Below are 22,155 nucleotides of genomic sequence, written 5' to 3'. Positions count from 1 at the left end.
TGGGCCATCACACTTCATGAACACGAACCCCACTGGTCTGCTCTCTCCCAAACAAATCAGTGTAGGTTTTGGTGTACCGAGTGTATTTCTGAAATTGGAATTTCACTATGTGAAATCATTTTAGTGAGATGTCAAATTCAGTAAAGAGCACTATTTTGAAGAACAAGTTGCTTGTTTTATGGCATAAGTATTTTTTATGTTCAGAATATTATTTGAAGTATAGTTTGAGATGGAAAATGGCAGTCTTCCTTGTTCTTAACATTAGTTGAGGTGGAAACAAACCCAAAATCAAGTATTTGTTACATGTTTTGCTCTTTATCAGTATTTTTTGTCTTTCTTCTTGTACATTCAAAATTGGAAGGTTACAAAGATGTCTTTTTATTGTCCAAAACAGTGAAAGTTGTTGTTTAAATGTTTTTTATGGATATTTGTAAGGTTTGGTTGATCCATCCATTGTCTTAAGCAAATAGTAAAAGCTGTCACGGCCTTCCTTCACTGAAAAAAAACAAAAAGCCTGGGCCACGATATTCGTGGGAATTCAAAGATGGAAAACTGTGAGGAACAACTTGAGGAGCTTCTGTCCTCCTGTGCCTACTTCTTGTATGCAGCTTGTCTTTTACAATCCACTGCCTGCACTCTCCTTTAGATTTTGTCCCCCTGAGAACAGAGAAGTGGTCTCTGATGAACACGGGGAGAAGTCCCACCAGGACATCACACACATGGACAGACGTCTGGTGGACAGTGGACTGAGTGAGTCCATCATGGTGAAACACCTTCAGGGGACTATAAGAGGAAGAATCTACCAAGTGGATGCTTTTTGTAAGTCATAATTATATTAAAAATAAAAAATGATGTGTGTAATTTCTAAATTTTCAAGTGTAAATAATTTGTTTTAAAAATATATTACATTTTTCTCTAAAATAATAGCTTTTCTTCGTTTTAAATCTCTCCCTCTCAAAAGCTTTATGTGCCTGAGCAATTCCGTGACCAGATTTAGATTCAGTGCCCTCAAATCTGTAAAGACGTTTTTAAATTATCAGTTCATTACAATCTGTAAAGAAATAAATCAAAAAGTGAACATTTCAGAATGAGCAGATGGACTTCATGCTTATTTTAACCCAATTCCAGCAACCTGTTGTGCTGTGGGTGATACTAATATGAAGTTTTATGAGTGTAAGTCATGAAACTTGTCAGAGTTGTTGTGTTTCTCCTGTGGACTTATTCCAGTGTTTTGAGCCTGTACTCGGTGGAACTTCACTCACACACACAGTTTGCTAAGGTTTGCAGCTCATAGCAGGAGTTCCTGAGCTGGATGGCTAAAAGATGAGCCAGAAAAAGCAGATCATCAATCAAGCAAAGGCTTAATGAAAAGCAGAAGCTGGCCGTACTTAAGAAGGTTGTTCAGTGGCTCCTCCAGGACCAGGACCAGGAATCCATTCTGAATATTCAGCCATTGAATGACTCCTGATGTAAAGGCAGTCACTGCAAGACTGCATCCAACTACGTGTCCAGGCAGCCCACCCTCCCTGGTGTGAGTCTTTCAAGCGGGAGGACTGAAGGACTGAAGGACATGCATTCAGAAATTCTGGAAGGTAAATGAACAGTCAAGCTTGGCTGGTCTTAACCTGCTTATCATCCTTTCAATATTCTGTGTTCAGTGACGTCCTCATCCTCCTTGATGAGCGTGGAGGTACAATCAGAAATCCCACTACAGTATGACCTTTGTGGTGGTCAGTCGGATAGCAATGCTTGAAGGACACATGAGGTCACATCCAAAGTCACAGAAGCCCAAGCTGGAAGGCTGGAGGTAATTCTGCTCCCTTTGCAATCTTTTTAAATGCTTATGGTACTAAATACGTTGACCAAGTCTTGTCTGGAGGTTCGGTTTGTCTTCAAGACTCAAATCAGGTCTAACTGAGTCAAATGGGGCATGTGCTGAGCCGGCTGTACTGACTGACTCGTGTAGCAGACGCCAGAGGTGGTGACCCTGTGGCACGGCGAGACGCAACGGCTTTGGAAGAGAAGTCATCAAGAGGGTGACTGGCTGGCTCCCCACTTTTGCTAAGCCGCTGGAGTAAATAGTCATTTGTGGAAACCAAGGACCTGCAAAACCAAAGACATTAAATATGCAGTCAGCAGAAGAGCAATCTAGGCAAACATTCTGAAAATAATCATTCATCTTTCTCAGTTTGTGTCCAATCCTACTTTCACTATTACAAGACGACCAGAGTGGAACACACCTTGGGCAGGATTCCAGTCAATGGCTGGGCATAAACACACAACCTAGAGACTCTGATTGACCCAATATACCTGTCTGTGAGAGGGCACCAGTAAGTTTGTGTAGACTTGACACCGACAGTGACGGGACAGGAACCTGATGTGAGTGTCTGAAATCGTGAGGCAGCTGAGTTTGATAATTTACCAGCTAACATCAAACATACTGTACCTGCCCATCCAGTTTCATTCCAGTCCAAGATTATGGAGGGGCCAAAGCCTAGCTTGGCAACCACGGGTTTAAGTCAGGAACACTGGAGAGGCCTCCAGCCTTCCTCACACACACACACACACACTCACATGCCAGGTCAATGTAGAGTCTCAGTTTAACTCCACACACACACACGTTTTATGAATGCCCACAGGAATGAAAGGTACCTGAAGAGAAACACCCTCTAGCCTCCACACACACACACACAATGACAAACTGGGACTTTAATACCCTCAACTGGTATGGAGAGGCAGCAGCACTGACTACTGCAAACTATACATCTAAAACGGCAGTCTCAATTCACGTATTGCATAGCATCAAATTCCAAATTTACTTTTAAAGTTAAATATTTTTTCAGAGTTGTGCCTGGCTGCATAGCTGAACAAAACAAACAGAGAATCACAAAAAGCAACCACAGGAAGGCCACAGTGATCCGCGGACCTTCTTAAATACCCCCCTGTTAAACTGAATATCATTGGCATACGCTTGCAGTCCCGGTGGGTCGTACCTGTGGCTCTCCCGCAGCATGTTCATGGCTTCCTCCAGTCTGCCAAAATGCTTTACTTGCTGACTGACAGTTAGATCTGTCATCTTCTGGGAAGTACCTGGACACAGGAACATGAAGACTGTTAGTGCCTGCCTTGAAGATTTGTGTTTGTTTGTTTTGATGTGATGGATAGCAGCTAGGAATCTAAATCCGACTGCGCTCATCTGCTTCCTGCTTCCTACCCTGAGCAGGTGAGTTAGCCCACTTGGAGAAATACGGTAATTTATGCAAACAAGTGTGCGACAGCAAGTGTCTCTTACTTGTGAGATACTAAGCAAACAAAAGATTTAGTTTCATTTTTAAAAGTCAGAATTCTTTTGATAAGTTGGTTTTTCATGTTTTTTCACGCAATTTTATATCCAAGACTTTCTATTATATATTTTGACCTGGGAGCGTAAATGGACAGCATGACTCTACCTTCTGTTTCAAATGAACTTCATCATGGTGCCGGAGAGTATTATTATTATTATGACTAGACATTAAGCCCGTTACAATAACGGGCGCCAGAACAGTAGTGCATAAACATTAGTAGGAACAGTCTATATTAAATGGCTGTATATGTACTGGCTTGTATGTGGCTGTAATATGCGTCACTGTATTGTGTGCCTTTCTTTTTCTCTCGCAGTAATACTGGTTTGTATTTCCGTAAAATGCCTGTAATACTGGCTTAGATGTCCGTAATATGCGTTTAATTTTCTGTCATAACGGTGGGCAATCAGCAGATTCTCCCCAGCAACTGATGTAATGTGTGGCATGTAGTTGATAATCATGCCTGTTGCGTCTCTCCAGCAAGTACTGTGCAGTTCCCCAGCAAGTATTTTAATCTGTGCTTGTGTACAGCTGATTATTGTATGTGTGGTGTCTCCCCAGCAATGGATTTTATGTGCGCGCAAATAAATCTACTTTTAAAAGTCATCCTATTGTAATATAATGAAAATTCGTATATTTAGGAAAACCCCTTCAACGACTGACACTTTACCGGGCCAAGCTGACATCCTCAGAGTGAACACTTGCACAACAACAAACACTAATCCCACCTCTTTGGGGAAGCTGGTCTCCGCGTCTCAGTACCCGATTGGATTTTTCGTGCCTTATGTTTTAGGTTTTACCTCATTTACCGAAATCCGATTGAATCGGCCGCGCAATATTTTATATGTCCCGCCCTCTCTGTTTTGTGTGACGTGTCAGGTGGCCTTTGAAGCATCACACCATGCCCCGCGCATGCACACTTCACCAGAAGACACATACACACGGACACTGGACGCACACAGGGGTTTTATTAAAGAGGATTATTGTTATTAATACTACTACTAATAATAGGGTACTTATAGAAAAAGTTCTGGAAAATGGGCACACCATGCTGCCTCCACCCAGTGGAGTGACAACAAGTAGTAATAAATTATCTCTACTACTACTAATAATAATTATAATTACTACTACTATTAACAATAGTAGTAGTAATAATTTTTTATTACTACTAATAAAAATAGGGTTCTTGTACTTGAAAGGGTACTTGAATCTGAATTACTGCTTCCGCAACTACTAGGAGTAATAACGATAGTAATAATAATAACGAAATTAGTAGTGGTTTTGTTGAGTGTAGTGCATACAGCAAAATTCTTCATTGTGTGCAGTAGAAATGGCAGCATGCACATCACAGATATTGTCCACAGCAGCTGATGCTTATGTGCCATGGCAACTCTGTGTCCACCTCATGCCAAGCCTTGATAACTGGATAGGATGATACGTAAAGTCTGGCAATGCTTACATTGTCTTCCTTCTTTCTGTGTCACCCAATTCCAGTAGAGGCAGCTGACCTTCGTCCCCCTCAGCTCAGGACAGTCCCCCTGCCAATACCCTGTATCAGCCTGGCACCCACTCCTGCTCACTCCTAGCCCTCACACCAAGGCTTGTGTCCCTTCTAGTAGTTCTGTATTCAGGATCAGGGGGTCATCTGCAATAGCCAGTGGCAAATATTCAGAGCTGACCCTGAGCCTCTGCGGTTTAAGCTCCCAGAGATGATGGCTTCAGTATTCAGAGTTGAACATTTTCAAAACTGCATTACTCAATAACTGTGTATCCTGAACACATAGTAGGCACTAAACTGTAGAGTTACCTTTATTTTTTTTATTATGGTTTTGCCACTTGAGGAAATGAAGGAACATGTTGTGGCTCCTGTGTCGATCATCAGTGGTGATTCGATAAAAAGGGCCTGGGCTGAATTAGATTGCAGAGTTGATGTGAGTAAATGGGCACAGGTTGAGGATTTGTAAATTTAAAGAAAAACCTGTGAGAGTTCATTACGGACTGCTTTAGTCTACTTATTCATGGAATACCTAGTTACTGTGTGATACAGTTTTAAAAGTGTTCCATTCTTTCTGAATTACCCTATTTAGGGACAACCAGCATGAAGAACTTTAGCTTAAGACTTGAGAATCATAAATCCAGCGCACTAACAGCCTCCCCACATTTGCTGATGTCCTGTAGATGACAAAATGACATAAGCTGTCCTAGTTTCTAACAAGCCTTTTTCATATCCTCAGTAAAGCAAACCCCAAATCAGTTAGTACCCATTCCAGGAGAGAGCAGGGAGGATGAGGAATTCAGTTCTGTCTTCATTATCTGCATCCTCAGATTGTTATTTTCTTGCACCACATCAGCTAATCTTGTCTTCAGGGCTTCCTAAAGGTGGAGAATGGGTGGAATGAAACACAAATCCTGTACATACGTTTTTGTCTTTCATTCATTGAGAGTTCCCGGTTCCCTTTTTCTAAAGTTAGCAAAAGTTGATGGATGAGATTCTGGTCCGTGTCACTGTTCTATACCAGCCTGCCTGATCCTGGAGTCCAGTTCAATCCTTGTCATTGTCAAGGTACCACCTCAATGTACTATACTACAAACCTTATTTTTAGATCATGCTTTATTCCTTTCAACCTCAAAGTTCTTACTGTTCCAGTTCCTTCCTAAACAAGAGCCCCACTCCAAACCAACCTCAATATTCCATGCAACCTCTCCTCACAACACTGTGCTTGATTACACGTGATGGAAACATGTCACCTGACTGATTCCAAACACAGGGTCCCACCTCACCCCTTCCAACCCGAGCCCAAAGCTCCCTCCAAATGCCACCTATTACCCTACACTATCCAAACTACTTAACTGTTTCATCCCACCCCGAGTCCCAGTGCATCTCTACCCAGCTAATGTGATTCTGAATCTGACCCCAGAATGCTGGATAAAATACTCTCGATTTATAACAGCAGAAAGCAGAGTAACATCCTGCAAGGATACAAATTCTTTAAAAGAGTAGACAAGATCAATTTTGAAAAATGTATACCCATCATACTTCCCTACTTGGATGGCAATAATGGTAATATGAAGCTGTCTGCTACTTACCAGGTCATCCTCAGTCTCTGTCAGCTGCAGCCTAACTTTTTGCAGCTCCAGTGAATTGAGCATCATACTGGGTCGACTCTTCAGGGACCTGTTTTCTTCAGTCAGTTCTTGGATCTTCTGCTCCAGCTTCTTTATTTGCTGAGAATCTACACTTGCTGAGGTGCTCAGTCCTGCCAGCAAATCATGTGCTGGAGCTGCAAGAAAACAGACAAAAGTGAACTGGCCTTCCATCTCTGTTGTGTGAGGCCTTCAGAGTTTCAAAAACATAAAGCTGATTGCTATAAGGGCATCTGCTGCCAGAGCGCCAAGATGGGAACATGCAAAGGAGACTGAAGTACCAGTCAGGAAGAACTTACTCAAGAACTCGTGATTCTGGTGCAGTGATTTGGAGCCATTCCAGTGGCGGTCAACAAGATCCAGGAGTTGCTTCAACACTGAAAGGATATTTGAAATAGGAAGTGGGCTGGTGCTGTGTGGCACCGGGTTATCCAAATTCTCAGAAACCTGAAAGAAACAAGGAATACAGAAGATGCACTTGATGTTTTCTTTGAAGTTCACAGGCCTGAGTGAGATGAATGAGTGAGGGGTTATCGGGGAAGACCTCAGTGCAGAAAGTGGAACTCTAAAAGATAACAAGTTTGAGAATAACTGGACATTTAGCTTAATACAGTTTGTCCATCACTATACACCTCAACTGTGTTAAATATTATCAAATTGAATTTTAAAGCCCCCATTTATAGCTTCTATTTACTGTACATCCTTACCTGCTAATTTATTCCACAAATTTATGTTTCCCTGCAGTTTATCGCAGAAAAGTGCAAAGTGCTACATGCTGACAAAAGGAACGTGAGTTATAAATACAAGATGGGAGACACCATCCTACAAGGATCAACCTCTGAAAAGGATTTAGAGGTTTATGTCAACATAGTGTTTTAATTGTCTAAGTAATGAAAAGATCAACCAAAATGGCAAGTAAAATTTTTAGATTATATCTTAAAAACTGTTAAATATAAATTGAGGCACGTTCTGCTTAGACTACATAATGCACTAGATAGACCGTATCTGGAGTATGGTGTGCAGTTCTGATCACCACACAGTTAAAAAGACATAGCAACACTTGATGATATGAAATGGAGAACAACATCCCAGGACTGAAGGACATGTCATACTCAGACAGTCTTAGAGAATTAAACCTGTTTATCTTTGAGCAGAGGAGGCTGCATGGGGACCTAATCCAGGTCATCAAAATTCTCCAAGACATTGGTATAGTAGATCCAGGTGAATTCTTTGAGCTTAATGGCGAATCACGTACTTGAGGACACCAGAGAAAATTAAAGCAAAGCAATTTAAGACTGAAGCCGGGAAGCACTTCCTTATTCAAAGAGTTGTGGAAATCTGAACAAACTACCGAGTCATTTAGTTGAAGCCGAAACTTTGACAACCTTTAAGAATTATCTGGATGAAATTTTGGGACCGCTCAACCATTAGCTATGGGTCTGATGGACTGAATGGTCTTCTCTCTTTTGTAAAATTTCTTATGATTTTATGTTCTAAGAAGAACTTTCTAACACTTCAATGTGTTCCGTCTGTGCCGCCATGCACTTGTTGAAGAACTCGTTTTAAAATAACAGCTGGAATCCTTAGTACTAATTCTTAATGATTTGGAACTTGTAAAGAGGGAAGTTCTACTTGGATTAAAAAGGCTTAAATCTTAGCAAGTCACCAGGACCAGATCAAATTTATCCTCAAGCACTTAACGGAGTTACTGAGTACATATACAATCTCTTGACACGTATTTTTCAAAAACCTCTATACACTTGAAAAATTCCTAAGGACTAGAAGTTAGATGATTTTATTCCATTATATGAAAAAGGTGATTTGGCTGATCCAAGAAACTATAGGATCGCTTAACATGCATCATGGGTAAAATAATGGAAGCAATTATTAAAGGAAAGATCAAGCATCATATGTCATGAGCAAGTGTATTAGTGAAATGTCAACAGGGATTTAGACGTGGGAGATCGTGTTGCACTAATATGCTGGAATTCAATGAGGGCGCTACAAAAGCACACAATCAAAGAGGTGCATGATATTATTCATCTTTGTTTTCAGCAAGCTTTTGATAAAGTACCACATGAGAGGCTTGAAATTTAAACTAAAAATGTGAGAGTTCAAGACACAGTGTGCCTTATTAATATGTTCATGAATATTTGGTTTCATTCAATGCTGTGATGCAGGTTAAGCTTACCAGCCTGTGGTTATCAGAATCTGCGTCATTGCATTTTTTTATATAATGAAACAACTTTTGAGAATTTCAGTCTTCATGATTTTGTCCAATATCAGGGACCCATATCCAAATCGCCATAATTGGCTAAGGCTTGAATCACAATTAGTGATGCTGCAATCGATCAGTTGCTGATCTAAATCGGCTGATTTTCTCTCTGAATTATTTGCTCAGTGATCAGTAAATTGTCCTGTCTCAAGAACAATTTTTTAACAATTTCCTTTACTAAGCTTTACTGTAATTTAATTGAAGTGCTCCTTTACACAAACTTGAGTAAGGACACATGTCATTTTGGAAACAGAGAGCTGACAATCAGACTTTAGGAGAGAGTGCCGACAGGAATATTGCCTTTTTAAATTAAAGAAAATAAAATAATAAACTGAGAAAAAGGAATCCGAGTTTACATGGAGTGGAAAGGAAGATGCATATGCTGCCCAGCTTGGATATGAGTCCCTAGATGTATTTTGAGTTATGACAGGACTTAACAACATGTGGCAGAATCGTAGTCAGTGTGATGAGTGCTCTGTGGCACAGTGCAGGTTTTTAAAGAAATAATTGTGTCCCATGAAGTGCAGGCTCCAGGGATGATTGGAGTGCTTGGCTGATCGTACATACAAAGGCGTGCAGATCAGTCAGATGCCTCATTCACAGCTTGGAGGTAGCAGCATAGCACACCTCCACCCGATCAGGCCTGCATAACAGACAAGGGGGCCAGAAAGAAAAAGAGAGTCAGAGGTTAAAGATGTGAGAGAAAGAAGGCAGGCAGCTGGGAGGAGTCCCAGGAGAGAAGCAAGTGAATGCCGCTCAAGAGGGGACTGAGGGTCAATCTTGCTGAGTAATCTGAGGGAGCAGGAGTGACAGACTGCTCCAGGAACGGCTCCTTCACAAGGCCGGGGATGGCAGTGAGAGTCGGATGAGCTAGGCTCGGTGCAGCACCCTGACAGGAGTCAATGACAACAGCAAGGGCCTGATCCAGTCAAAGGCTTGGTTGTGCCTGTCGGTAAGGATGTCTCCTCTGGCTGCAGGATCCCATTGGGTTTAAAGGATGCACCAGGGCTTGTGAGTTTTTTTTATGGAACAGCTTCCTGCCTGTGAACTTTATCCTTATTTTTATGGAAATGTTTAATGACTTTTAACCTCCACAGTCACCTTGGTTTTATTGGATTATTGCTTAATTGGCTGTTTATTGAAGAAAAATTTGTTGCACTGCACTAATTGCATTTTGGTTTTTGGTTTGAGATTTTTAATAAAAACACTGACACTTTTTGCACCAAACCCTCCTAGATGTGTGTGTGTCCTCATTTTCCCGGGTCATCTCGGTTCATGTCTATCAATGGTTTCAGGTTGAAAAGCCTCCATCAAATGACAAGGGAGTTTGGAGCTGACCCAGACTGTCGCAGTCCAGGCAAAAAATCAAAACCAGGAGATCAATGAGTAGGTCCAGCAAACAAGGAACTGAGGCAAAACACACCAACAAAAGCAAAGGGAAGATCAAAACCCAAACACACCTAGGAAATGGCTTCCTTAGAACTGGAAGTAAGTGACACTAAAGTTTGTTGTTTTTTTTAATCTGACTGAGGAATTATCTCGACTCGCACCACGGCCGTTTTTACACTGGAACTTCCATTTACATCACAAGCACATTAATCACAGTCGCATGACCCATAAATTACATCTGACAAACATATGACAAATAAAGTGTATTACAACAGACACATCTCCAGCAGAAATTAAAAGAGAAGCTTCTTTAATGAGTTCACACCTTTTCATTTTGTCCCTTAATTAAAGAGTTTGAATGGTGATTGGGGTGGTGTTTAGTAGAGCAGCTCACATTTTTAATTCGATAAAGTAAAGATAAAAAAATTAATCTGAAATTGCTGCTTAGTAAACAATAAGCTTGTCAGTTTGAGAGCCAAATTTGTCTGTTTCACGTGTAAACTTCTCTTTAGGATGTTAGCCTTGTATTTTCCTGATAAACTTCTTTTAAACATTTTATTTCAATTGTGGTATTTTATTTTATTTTATATCATAAGTGTTATTTTCTGTAAATGTTTTATTAGTTATAGAAAGGATATTCTGAGGGGATTTTATTTTTTTTTTAGTAAAAATGCATAAGCCTACAGGATTTAATTTTGTTAAAAAATGAGCTGTTAACACTTGTGGTCTGCAGTTTAATTGTAAAATTGTACCATTTTAATATAAAATAAGGCTTCTATGCGGTTGGTTATGCAGGAGTTTAGTGTACAAAACAAAAATTAGAATCGGGAGTGTAACTGGTGATTGGCATCAGCTCTAAAAAGACCCAGTTGGACAATCGATGGTCACTGTCTTCTGCATTGTGGTTTTTTTTTTTTTGCCTTGTTGTGATGACAGGTCTGATAAAATCCTCAAGGCACAAGTGGAGAGTCATCTGCAAATGAAGCACTCTAAACTGGTGTGCTGCTTTTTGGGAAGCTTCCTGTTCTATAGTGCCATGCTACCTGATGTTTTGTTCATGTGTCCACATACTTATTCCAGACAACCTTCTTGGTGTATCACTTTGATTGGGAATTGCTTTCATCCAGATTATTAGCTGAAAGATGTCAAGTCTCAGTACTTAAAATCCCACTGCCTTGTGAAGTGTGGAGGGCAGATGAAACTTACTAAACAGTAAAGAGTTCGGCCTTATAGTCCGTTGCCACCTATCACCTTACCTCCACCACAGGTGCTCGCTGCTCCAGCTTCGTCAGCAGACTGTTCAAACTGCCAGTTCTCCGTATAGATGAACTGGATGATTGGTACTGAGGGCGATTCCTTTGTGTTTTCTCTTGGGACCAAGTCAAAGGTTTCTTAAGGAGTTCCTCGGTGGAAGGAAAAGTGAAGGAGTTGAGAGGAAATGAGGAGAATCTGTCACCCAGGCCCTGACGAGAGGACACCCGATCAGCAGAGTAGATAGGAGTAGGATCCAGGTACTTGGAGGATAGGCCTGTTAAGGGGTTTTAAAAGAAAAGAAGAGATGAAAATCTTCTTCATAGTGCCAATAACTGATTTAGCCATTCACAAATGTGTGTTAAAGCTGTTGCTTACTCTGAGTCCTATGGAAATTTGCTTTACACAGAAATTCATACTATGACATAAAAGAAAACAAGGATGTCATTAAAGAAAAAGATGAAAAGTAAAATCAGCAATAAATAATTGAATAGTTCGGGATTCAGGCAGCCATGACATGAGAGCTGAGTCGATGAGTTCTTGGGCATCACTTTGAATTACGTAGCGTAGTCGGAAAACTAATTGTGTGCTGTTTATTTCAGATCCTTGGTAATGAAGAGTGAGCTTGATAAGGATTCTGAAGCAGTTAGTGGGCCACCTATAGCTTCTGCACCTGGGCTGTGAGAACAAGAAGTCCAGGAGATACAGTACAGGGAACTATATGAGAGAAAAAGAATAAATCTGCTCTACCCAAATACAAAGGGTTTAAAAGGCAAGATAAGCCTGTTTGAGTCAGTGACAGATGAGGAGCCACCAAGAACTGTTCTCATTTAGAGAAGAGTACTCCACACGCTTGAGACTTTCAGGTGGGCAAACAAGGTTAACTTTGGACTTCTGCTCTTCCTAATATCAGTTGCAGCTTCAAATGTTCATGAAGCAGAAGACCAAGCAAAATATTCATATGTTGTCTGAGAAATAGAGACAGTTTTAGATGGGGGAAGACTTTAATGTTAATTGTGTCCTTCATTCATCAGTCTCATTATTATTGTTTTTCCACATCTCCTGTTGAGGGTCTGAATTATATTGTGAAACACCACCTATTGTGTGCAGTACTGGGGCAGGATGGCCATCATGGCACAATGTCTTCTGTTTCCTGATGTGCTCTTTTGATAAGCAGTTGGCTTGGGCTCTATATTGGCCAATAGACTGGGCTGTCTGAAGGATGGGTGATATTTTGAGGCAGCTTTAATATGGTAAATGAGTTAGTGAAACAGAGGAGAATGAGACACAGAGAGGACATGGGAGAAGGACTTCAGTTTAAGAGTAATCTACATCCGTCAGCTCCATTCATCCATCCATCTACCACACACCCACCTGGTTCCAGGTTCTTTGCCTTGTCTGCATCCACATCAGCATCAGTCTTGTTGATCTGACTCTTGAGAAGATTAGTGAAGGGTGTTTGGTAGGGCTTCTCAAGTAGCGACCCACCCTTCAAATTATTTGCCTTCTCATCAGTATCAGCCATCTTTGCAGACTTTGCAGTCTGAGACTCTCTGGAAGCAAAGGAGCGTTCTGTTCCATTGGACACAGAAGTCTGAGCTGTAGATGTCCAGGCTGGCTTCACAGTACCATTAGAGGCCGAGTCCAAAGTGGTGTTGTCTGCGAATGTCACCCTGAAGCCCTCCTTGAGCCGAGTGGGAGATTTCCCTGGAGATCGGAGTGAAGACCGAACTGGAGAAGGCAGCTGTCTGTATTCTGGAAGGCAAAAACTTACGTTACTTCCTGATTCTCAATCTTAGTCTACATAAGATCAGTAAGATTCTGAAACTGCCTTCACTGAATGGCCAATCCAAAACATTAAACCTAAAAATCTGGCAGGTGTATTCTGCGTACACTTGAAGTCCCACTTTTTTCTTTCTTTTTTACGGTCCCAAGCACCGTCATACTCCTGCTTCTTCTTTGTCTCTAAACCCATGTGCAAGAAGTATGATACTGCAGTTGACAAACCTCCAGTGAGCCACTGCCACCATTCATTATTATTATAATACTAGCTGTGTAAGCTGGTGCTGTAAAAAGCCCGGGGTCCTAGAAACTATTGAAATTGTCAGAAAAAAATTGAAATATAGAGATGTCAGATAATTGAAAGGAACTACTCTGGGCATCTCTCTCCTAGGAGGATTCGTGCTCGCATCACTTATGCAAAAGTAAAAGGGATACCATTTTGCCGATGTTAGCGGCTAAGTGACTTTGTCTTTCTTCTGAGGTTTTGTTTTGCTGACATGCTGGCCTCGCTTGTGTTATTGGTGGCTAAGCAAGTTTTCTGTTTCCTCGGAGGAGAAGCCCTCACCCTGACTCCACCTCTCATTTCCGGACCAGACAGACAGACAGACTGACTGACTCTCTCTCTCTCTCTCTCTCTCTCTCTCTCTCTACCACCCCCCCAAGCACATAGATGTTTATATATAAGATATATAATTAATAATAATAATATTGATTTATCCAAGGCAACTTCCGACATTTGAGGTGCATTTGGTTACAGGTCTTTTTTCCCAGTTGGAGGACAGTCAGGTGAAGTGACTTGCTCATAGTCACAAAATGTCAGTACTGGGATTTGAACCCATAACCTCAGGGTCTGAAGTCTTGGGTCCAAAGCCTTAATGCAATTGCCTCAAGATGGGCATTATATCATCCACGGCCAAATGTTTGCTTTCCATTCATAGCTTCTGTTTAGACCAAGTGCGACAACTCCACTATCATCTCTTCTACTCACTGTTACAGGCTAGCAATGTGAAAATGAAATTTACCGTACCTTCAAGAAGGTCATTATACAGAGCTTCTCTGGACCTCCGCACATCCTGTACCTGTGAACATGAGATATGTTAGACTTGAGGTTTTGGTACGAGGTGCAAATTGTCATTAGTTGGTGGTGCACCCATACAGCTGCAGGTGTGAACACACACAGCCATTTCTGTTAGTTGCCACTTTCTGTTATGTCTTTGCAGAGAAAAAAAAGCAAACTGACCAGGACATGAAAAGAGTGAGAGAAAAGGTAATGAATGGTCTGTTATCAGAAAATCAAAAAGTACAAGGTTTGCAAAACCAAAACAAAATCCAAAAATCTAAGTCAGAGATGCTCTTGATAAAGTAATGAATAAATAAAAAAGATCTGTAACTGTAATTGCTGCCTGTTTTTAGTAAGTCCATAAGTCTGGATAGTAAGACTAGCATGCTGACTTGTTTTTACAGAAGCCAACGCCTCATTACATTACTTCTAGTCAGAGAAGATGTCAGACTAGAAGACAGCTCTTGTTGATCTTGGCACTTTAGAACGTCATATTACGTGACCGTAGGTTGGTAAGGACGACAAATTACATGTCACGGTGGCGACTTTCCAGCACAGCTTTACATTTCCAAAGTATTGTGAGCTTGACCCTTTCTCTGATTACCAATAATGCGCTCTCTGACCACGCCAGTCCTGTATGCATGCTTTCCAGGTATGGCGAGTTCCACCACCATCTCAACATCCATCCATCCATTATCCAACCCACTATATCCTACCTACAGGGTCACGGGGGGTCTGCTGGAGCCAATCCCAGCCAACACAGAGTGCAAGGCAGGAAACAATCCCTGGGTAGGGCGCCAGCCCACCGCAGCCATCACTAGACCTAAATCACTAGATTTCAAACAGATAAGCCTTCTTCTGCTTGCGAGGTCCATAACACGTTCTTTCACTGTTTCCTTACTGCTCCCATTGCATGCACCATACTTCTGTGTGAGCACTCATTGGTTGTCAGCTCTCGAATACACAGAGCTGCCCGTACGACTTGAGGCAAAATCAAGCATGCTTGATTTAGTTAGGATGAGTTGCAGACTGGGTGGACTGAGTTACTGGGGATGTCAAACTACACAACAGATGCCCACTGGAGTGCACAGCAACTCACTAAGATTGTGTAAATGAAGTCTGTGACGAAAAATGTCTCACTGGAGAAAATTGTGTGGGGTGATTAGGGCCTTGACAAAACTATGATGTCAGAACCCACACGATGCAACCCTAAACAACAAACATCACAAAGTGGTGGTGCTCATGCCATTTCAAAACAGGATTTCAAAAATTCTTAAAAAAACTTCAAAGAAAACATACATTAACACAAGACAAACTCGGAGATCACAACACTAACCACCCACCTTCACCTCACTGTTTATATGATTCTTTACTGGGGATGAACAAAAAATGTTTAAATGTTTACCTGATTTGAGCTTAGCACCTCAAAATGGTTAGCACCTGAGCCCCGCCCCTTCTCTTTACACCCAATCATAATGCACTTTACAGAGAAAATGAGATTCCAGCATAGCCATCTTGTCAAACTTGCACAACTGAATCAAATCAAGTATTATTAAAAGGCAACTACTGACCGTCCCAGGTAAAAAGGTTTTGGAAGCCTACTTTGCCAGACCCCCTCATTCTGTGTGCCTTAATGATGTACATAATCAGAAATTGTAAAAACAGAAAGGATTGCCGCACAGGAAATTTTACAACACAGGCAAGGAGGCAACAAGGAAATTAGGTTATGGTTTAGCAGCCAGCAATAAATTAGAGAGAAGGCGAATGTCAGCGAGACTGAGATACAGGAATGTGTAGCATGGGCACGCTAAGAACAGAAGTGGGTACAATAATCCATGTTTATCATCATATTTGTACAATACTGCATAGCAGCCAGTGAGCTCCAGCTGCTTTAAATCATTAGAAGCATTGAGGGTCTCACTGAGCTACTTTTTCTGCTTACAGGAGCATTGATAGACTGGTGGTGTGCAGATTGGTAGGTTGTTCAGTGTTTTAGCTTTCATAAAAGAACATTGTAGTGAGTTTTTAAAATATTATGTTTGTGGTCTTATGGTTTTATCCCTCTTGGTTCCTACTGGAGCGACAACACAGTTGTGACTTTCTGACTGTAGGCGTTTAGGAGCCCATGAGTGCCTTTCATGCTTTATTATTTTTGTTTTATTTCATAAAGTAATTTGATTCTAAACTTTCATATTGTTGTTACTGCTGTCCTTTGAAATGTGTTTTAGTGGCTCACAGGAGCGTCCCTCCATTTCAGAGTATGTAGTGTTCCTCAGCAAATCAACGATCAATCAGTAAATCAGTAAAATTTCCTTGCACAGGTCACTTACTTCTTGACGTTTGCTGTATGGGAGGCGAGTTCATGTGGGTATTAACTAAGAACAGACATACTCTGCATTGTGTAAATAAGTCTCACTAATTGATTAAAGTCCACTATTCAAATACTGTTTTTACTTTTTTCTTCTTTTCACACACTGAATTGAAAAACAACCAAGCAGGCAGAATTAGCTCTGTGTGACAAGCTGCTATATAACCCACTTCACATCTGCCATATAGTGGAGCAAGGATAGGGTACAGCAAGAGAGCAAGAACGGGAAAAAGAGTAAGGCATCTTAGTAGCAAACAGGACAACGCATGGTGCACATTTGAAGCCCACCTAGCCACCCCCCCACATAAGCATAAAACATGAAATAAATTGCTGCTCCTTTCTGTCAAATGTCTAGCAGACATTTTGGAGGCACACTGTGGGCCTTCTGGTGCTCAGCAGAACAAGCCCGGAATAACATGAAAATTAAAATCTGCCTTTTTCTAGTTGCTTCAATTTGACATCAAGTCTAGAATTCCATGTACAGTACATGTTTCTGATTCTTTATACAAGCTGTTTACCAAATTTCTTGAATTTTAACATCACTATTCTTCTCACCACCTAAATATAAGTCTACAAAATGAGAGATGATACAGTAAGTAGAAAAGTGTGTGTGTGTTTTTTTTAATAAATTAGCACTGTTAAGAAAGAATTTTTTACCTAGTGGCCCTCATTTCAACATTATAACATCACTTTATCCTTAGAGTGTTGATCATCTCTTATATGTCCATGGTTTGAACCTGCCATGCTGATTTCATCCCCACGGTACTGGTTTTGAACCCCACAATCCCTCTTTTACCATTGAAGCATCACTTTCCCAAAAATGTTATTTTCAGGATTAAGTATCCCTCAAATGCTGGCTTCATGATGAGAGCATCATAAGAACAGATGACTTCACCTTCAGTGCTGATTTCATCCTCACAGCACGCGTTTTGCCCCTTCACAACTTTTTTAACCTGCCCAGCTGATTTTGTCTCGACGTTGCTCATTTTCGCTCCTACAAGACTCAGTTCATCCCAGCAGTGATGGTTTCATTGTCACCACGCTGGTTTTAATCTTACAACTCTGGTTCTGTCCTTATGCTACTTTTATTCTCCCTAAAGTATTTCATTCCTGCAGTCCCAGCTTTGTTCCCGCTGGGCTGAGTTCATCTCTAAAGTGATTTCGTTTTTATAAGGCCAATTTCACCCTCACAATACCATGTTTGTCCTGAAACAGCTGTTTTCTTTCACAACATCAGCTCTGGTTTTGCAGAGTTGACTTCATTCCAACATAACACCCTTTTTGTCCCTCAAATTGCCAGTTTTGCCTCATATGTTGCAGTTTCTTTCTCACACGCCGTAGGTTTCCTCTCATGGTCTTTGAGTTTTGTCCTCTAAGCATTGATTTTGTTTCTACTGCTTCAGTTGTGTCTCTAGATACATAGTTTTAGTTCCCACTGCTCAATTTTTAATCCCAGAATCATTTTTTATCCCAGATTTCTACTTTTTTCCCTTAGCCTGGAGTTGTTTGGACAATTTCCAATGTTTCCCCAAGCAGTGTCTCTTTTGTCATAAGAGGCAGAACTGAATCTCCACAGGCTTCCTCTGTTTTGCACAACACTGGCATGACACCCATCCCCAACTCCCCACTCACCAATCCTATCCAGAAGAAGCCCACTGTGAAAGAGAACTGACCTTCTCCGTAGACCTGAGGGCTAGCTGGGGGTCCCGTTGTGTGATGCTCTCCTGAATGCCTGTGATACAAAGTAAAATTACAATTTTACAGAGATGAAAGGACACCTCAGCTGAAAGAACACACAATACCCCCTCCAGGGTAACCAGTTTTAAACTATATATCCATTAAAAAGTACCCATTTTCTTTTAACTTAGTGTGCTATAGTTGTGTGTGCTGCTTTGATTCGATCTTGTTGTCAAGCCTACAAGAATTTGGTGGGAAAGACAGTGGATTGTGGAGTGCTGATGGTTGGGGTTCATGACATCAGTTCTTATGCTAGATGTTCTCTGTCCAAACCACAGGGCAGCAGAATTAGATATGAGTCTTCCCTGCAAAATGCATTTCCCTGTACCACAAGCAAACTATGGGGTGGTCAATTTGACACATTCTTTGTCTTTACAACACTAGACAATTTAGACAAGAACAGGCCATTCAGCCCAACAAAGCTTGCTAGTTCTATCCAAGTAATTCTTTCAAATTAACATCAAGTTGAGTTTTGGAGGTCCCTAAAGTCCTACTGTCAGTAATTTATTCCAAGTGTCAGCGGTTCACTTTGTGAAGAAAAAATTCCTAATGTTTGTGTGAAACTTACCCTTACCAAGTTTCCAGCTATGTCCTTGTGTTCTTGCTGAACACTTTTTAAAGTCATAGTTTCAATCCACTGGACCAATTCCATTCATAATTTTAAACATTTCAATCATGTCTCCTCTTAATCTCCCTTTGCTTAAACCTGTAGCCCTGGAGTGAGCCTAGTCGCTCTTCTGTAGCGCTGCTATGTCTTTTTAGTAGCCTGGAGACCAAAACTGCACACAGTACTCCAAATGAGGCCTCACCAGTGTATTATAAAGCATGAGCAGAACCTCCTTGGACTTGTCTTGTTCCTTTCACAGCCATTTAAAACCGAACCTAGACTTGAAGGTCTCAGGTATCAAGGTTGACATAATTTGTATTCATGGATTTTGAGGTTCGGTGTCTGGTCTCCTCTGTTCTAATTTTTTAGGCCTGCATGCACCACAGCATAGACAATACCGGTCTCCATAGTAAAACCAGTTTGCTCTAAATTGGTACAGATAGCAGTAAGGAAATCTTTACCAGAGAGCACACTGTTACAACACATAGTGACACAGAGAGAGAGAAATGCTGAAGATTGGTGTCTTATCAGATGGGCCCTTATCAGATGAAGGGAGCTCCATAAGTGCACAGAGGAAAATACAAAGTGTTCTGAACCTTCTCTGTGGCAAACATCCTCAAGGAAAGGGCATTCTTTTCAACTTCTTGTTTCCTATTTTGGAGGATCCCACCCTTATTATATGGTGATCTGACACATGAATGATTGGGGTACCCTGTACATACCAAATAAATTTCATATGTTTGCGTGTGTCTTAAACAGAATCCTTACCATTTTCCGTTGTGTAGCCAAGATTCCACTTAAACTTATCTGGCAAATTGACACCTCGAAAACCTTCAAGTCCGGATTTCTTCTTCAGGAGATCTCTAAGATAAGAAAAGAGTGCAACTTAAGTATACATCTCTAGTCAGAGAGGTCACACCCGGCTATCCAGATCTAAAATCAGTGCTCTGTTCCAGGTACTGAAGGAGGATTGCTTTGTTTCCTTGGAAATGTGATACTATGGTGAGCTGGCAGAAACTGAAATTGTGAAATCAGAAGGTGAGTTTTCTCTGAGAGAAGCCATGCTGCTGCACACAACACCTGCTTATTAAGCAGGTCTATCAGATTTGAGTGTTGGGACTTTATTATGTTAATCCATTTTACAATTGGATTTGTTCAATTTTTGTTGGAAATATTAAGTTTTGTATGCCAAGCCAACTGAGCATAAGCCCATACAGACTCAATTCATGATTTATTAAAAATGTCTACATAATGTTGAGATTAAAACTAAAAAGATGTGCCTTCTTCAGACAGTAAAGGTGGCAGATTTCTTCTTTATTTTGATTTAAAAGTCAGTTTTGACTCTGTGATTGTCACTCACACATGATTTGAGTGGGAATGTCATAAAGTTCATTCTGGTGAACATTAATCCTGCTGTGGTGTGTATAGTCGCAGTCTCTGCCCTTTTTTCTTGCAGGTAGAGGCGATGAATGAATGAATGAATGATGACACATGGTACAAATACTTGTCCAGAACATACAAAAAAAACAATCACACAATCCCCATTTACCCATCCTTTATCATATTTGATTAATCTTAGTCACAACCATGAAAATCAAAGCCTGTCCCAGAAGAAATTGGTGCCTTCCACCAACTTCGCTCACAGATTCAAAATTCACATTTAAAGTGGCAGCTTTCCAAAGAAAACCTACATGAATACTGAGAAAGTGTCCCAAATCCAGACACAATACACCAGCCCGCTTCTGATTAAGGCCATGTTCCTCAGTTCTCTTTTGGTCAGCCATCTATTATCAGATTCCTCCCCTTACCAGCTACTGCGGTTTGTCATTTGCACACGTCGTCTAATGTAGGGTCCTATGAATCACATCCCCACATTATGCTATCTTACTTGGGCTCTTTATAAACACTTGGTAGTTTAATTTTATTTATAACCAGCAACTGTGTTTAGGCCCTTCTTGACTCCTAATGAGCTTTCCTACTTCTCTCCACAAATCACAGCAGGCTATGAGATATCTCAAAGTCCACAAAACATCAGAAATTGCAAACGAAACATAAAAGCCATCTGAAAGTGACAAGAAGATGGGTAGTGGACAGCTGAAGCCTCACCTGTCATTATCTTGGATGCCTTTACCCAAGGACTCTGGGCTGTTAAGGTGTAGAGATGCAATGTCCTTCTCACGGTCCTTCATAAACTCCTCGTCAGAACGCAAAAAGACTCGTGTTGCCATTTTTCAGACAAACTTTAGCTTGAGAAAAGACCAGAGTGAAGATATTCCAGAACCTTATCTAAGCATTGCCAAAAAGCAAGTGAGCTGTTTACTTTCTTTGGGACGCCAGCAACTGGCTTGGTCGCTACGGCAACTACAGTACCCAGCCAAGCCACTAAACAGGTAAAGCTGATGGCCGTGAAGGCGGAAAGCCTCCCTCTCTGCAACTGAAAACAGCCGGCTTCCTGTTCAAAGGCTCAGCAACACACACACTCACACACACTCACACACATACACACACACTCACACACATACACACACACTCACACACACGCATCATTCTGCACAATAAGAGTTGTCATATAAAGCAGCTCTGCTTTGCCAGGCTCATCGCTCCATTCGGATTTATTGTCCCAAAAGGGCCAAGACATCACATTATAAGCACAGGAAACAAAAACTCAGCCATCAAACATAACTTTGTACAAATAAATAATAATAATGATATGAATCAACAAAATACAGAAGAGAATGTAATACTGTACTTATGATGTCATACCAGGTCATACATGTAATATATGAAAATTAAACTAGCCTTAAGGCTTGCCCAGTGACTGACAAAAATGAGAACTTTTGAACTACAAGTTAAGTCTGTGGATGTTTATTAAAGTGAAAGTTTTTAACATTGAGATAATTAATAGCATTTCTGTCCTCAGATATTTGACTGGATAGCAACAATTGGAATTGTGAATGCAGTAGTCGAGTCCTGCTGTCCACAAAACCGACTGTTAGCACCTTCTTATTTTAGAGATCAGTTTTACAATTTGATTTATTGTTTTTTTATTGCTAATGTTTACATTTCCAAACCAAACCAATGAAACAAAAGCTATGATAGACTTAATACTGCATTTGTAAAAAAGAAAATAACAGAATATTAGATTAAAGACTGAGACAGTAGAGGTGGTGTTGTCCCTTTTTGTGGATGGCTTCTGTATTT

The 22,155-nt window shown here is 40.9% G+C and overlaps 1 protein-coding gene across 1 annotated transcript; it reads right to left on the bottom strand.

Moving 5' to 3' along the window:
* Positions 1-358: 358 nt before the first annotated feature.
* On the bottom strand, positions 359-21,287 carry LOC114657488 (leucine-rich repeat-containing protein 36-like). The gene is made up of 11 exons (XM_028809349.2): positions 21,061-21,287; positions 19,723-19,817; positions 18,284-18,342; positions 14,210-14,261; positions 12,775-13,155; positions 11,406-11,677; positions 6,785-6,932; positions 6,429-6,622; positions 5,603-5,714; positions 2,994-3,090; positions 359-2,103 (listed from the first exon to the last, which is right to left on the bottom strand). The coding sequence occupies exons 1-11, from the start codon at positions 21,180-21,182 to the stop codon at positions 1,920-1,922; spliced, it is 1,716 nt and encodes a 571-aa protein (XP_028665182.1). The 5' UTR covers positions 21,183-21,287; the 3' UTR covers positions 359-1,919.
* Between the last annotated feature and the right edge of the window lie 868 nt (positions 21,288-22,155).

Source organism: Erpetoichthys calabaricus, chromosome 9, assembly GCF_900747795.2.
Source record: "Erpetoichthys calabaricus chromosome 9, fErpCal1.3, whole genome shotgun sequence".
NCBI classification, from domain to species: Eukaryota; Metazoa; Chordata; class Cladistia; order Polypteriformes; family Polypteridae; genus Erpetoichthys; species Erpetoichthys calabaricus.
Note: the sequence above shows the minus strand (reverse complement) of the source record. Positions and strands in the feature narration are given on the sequence as shown.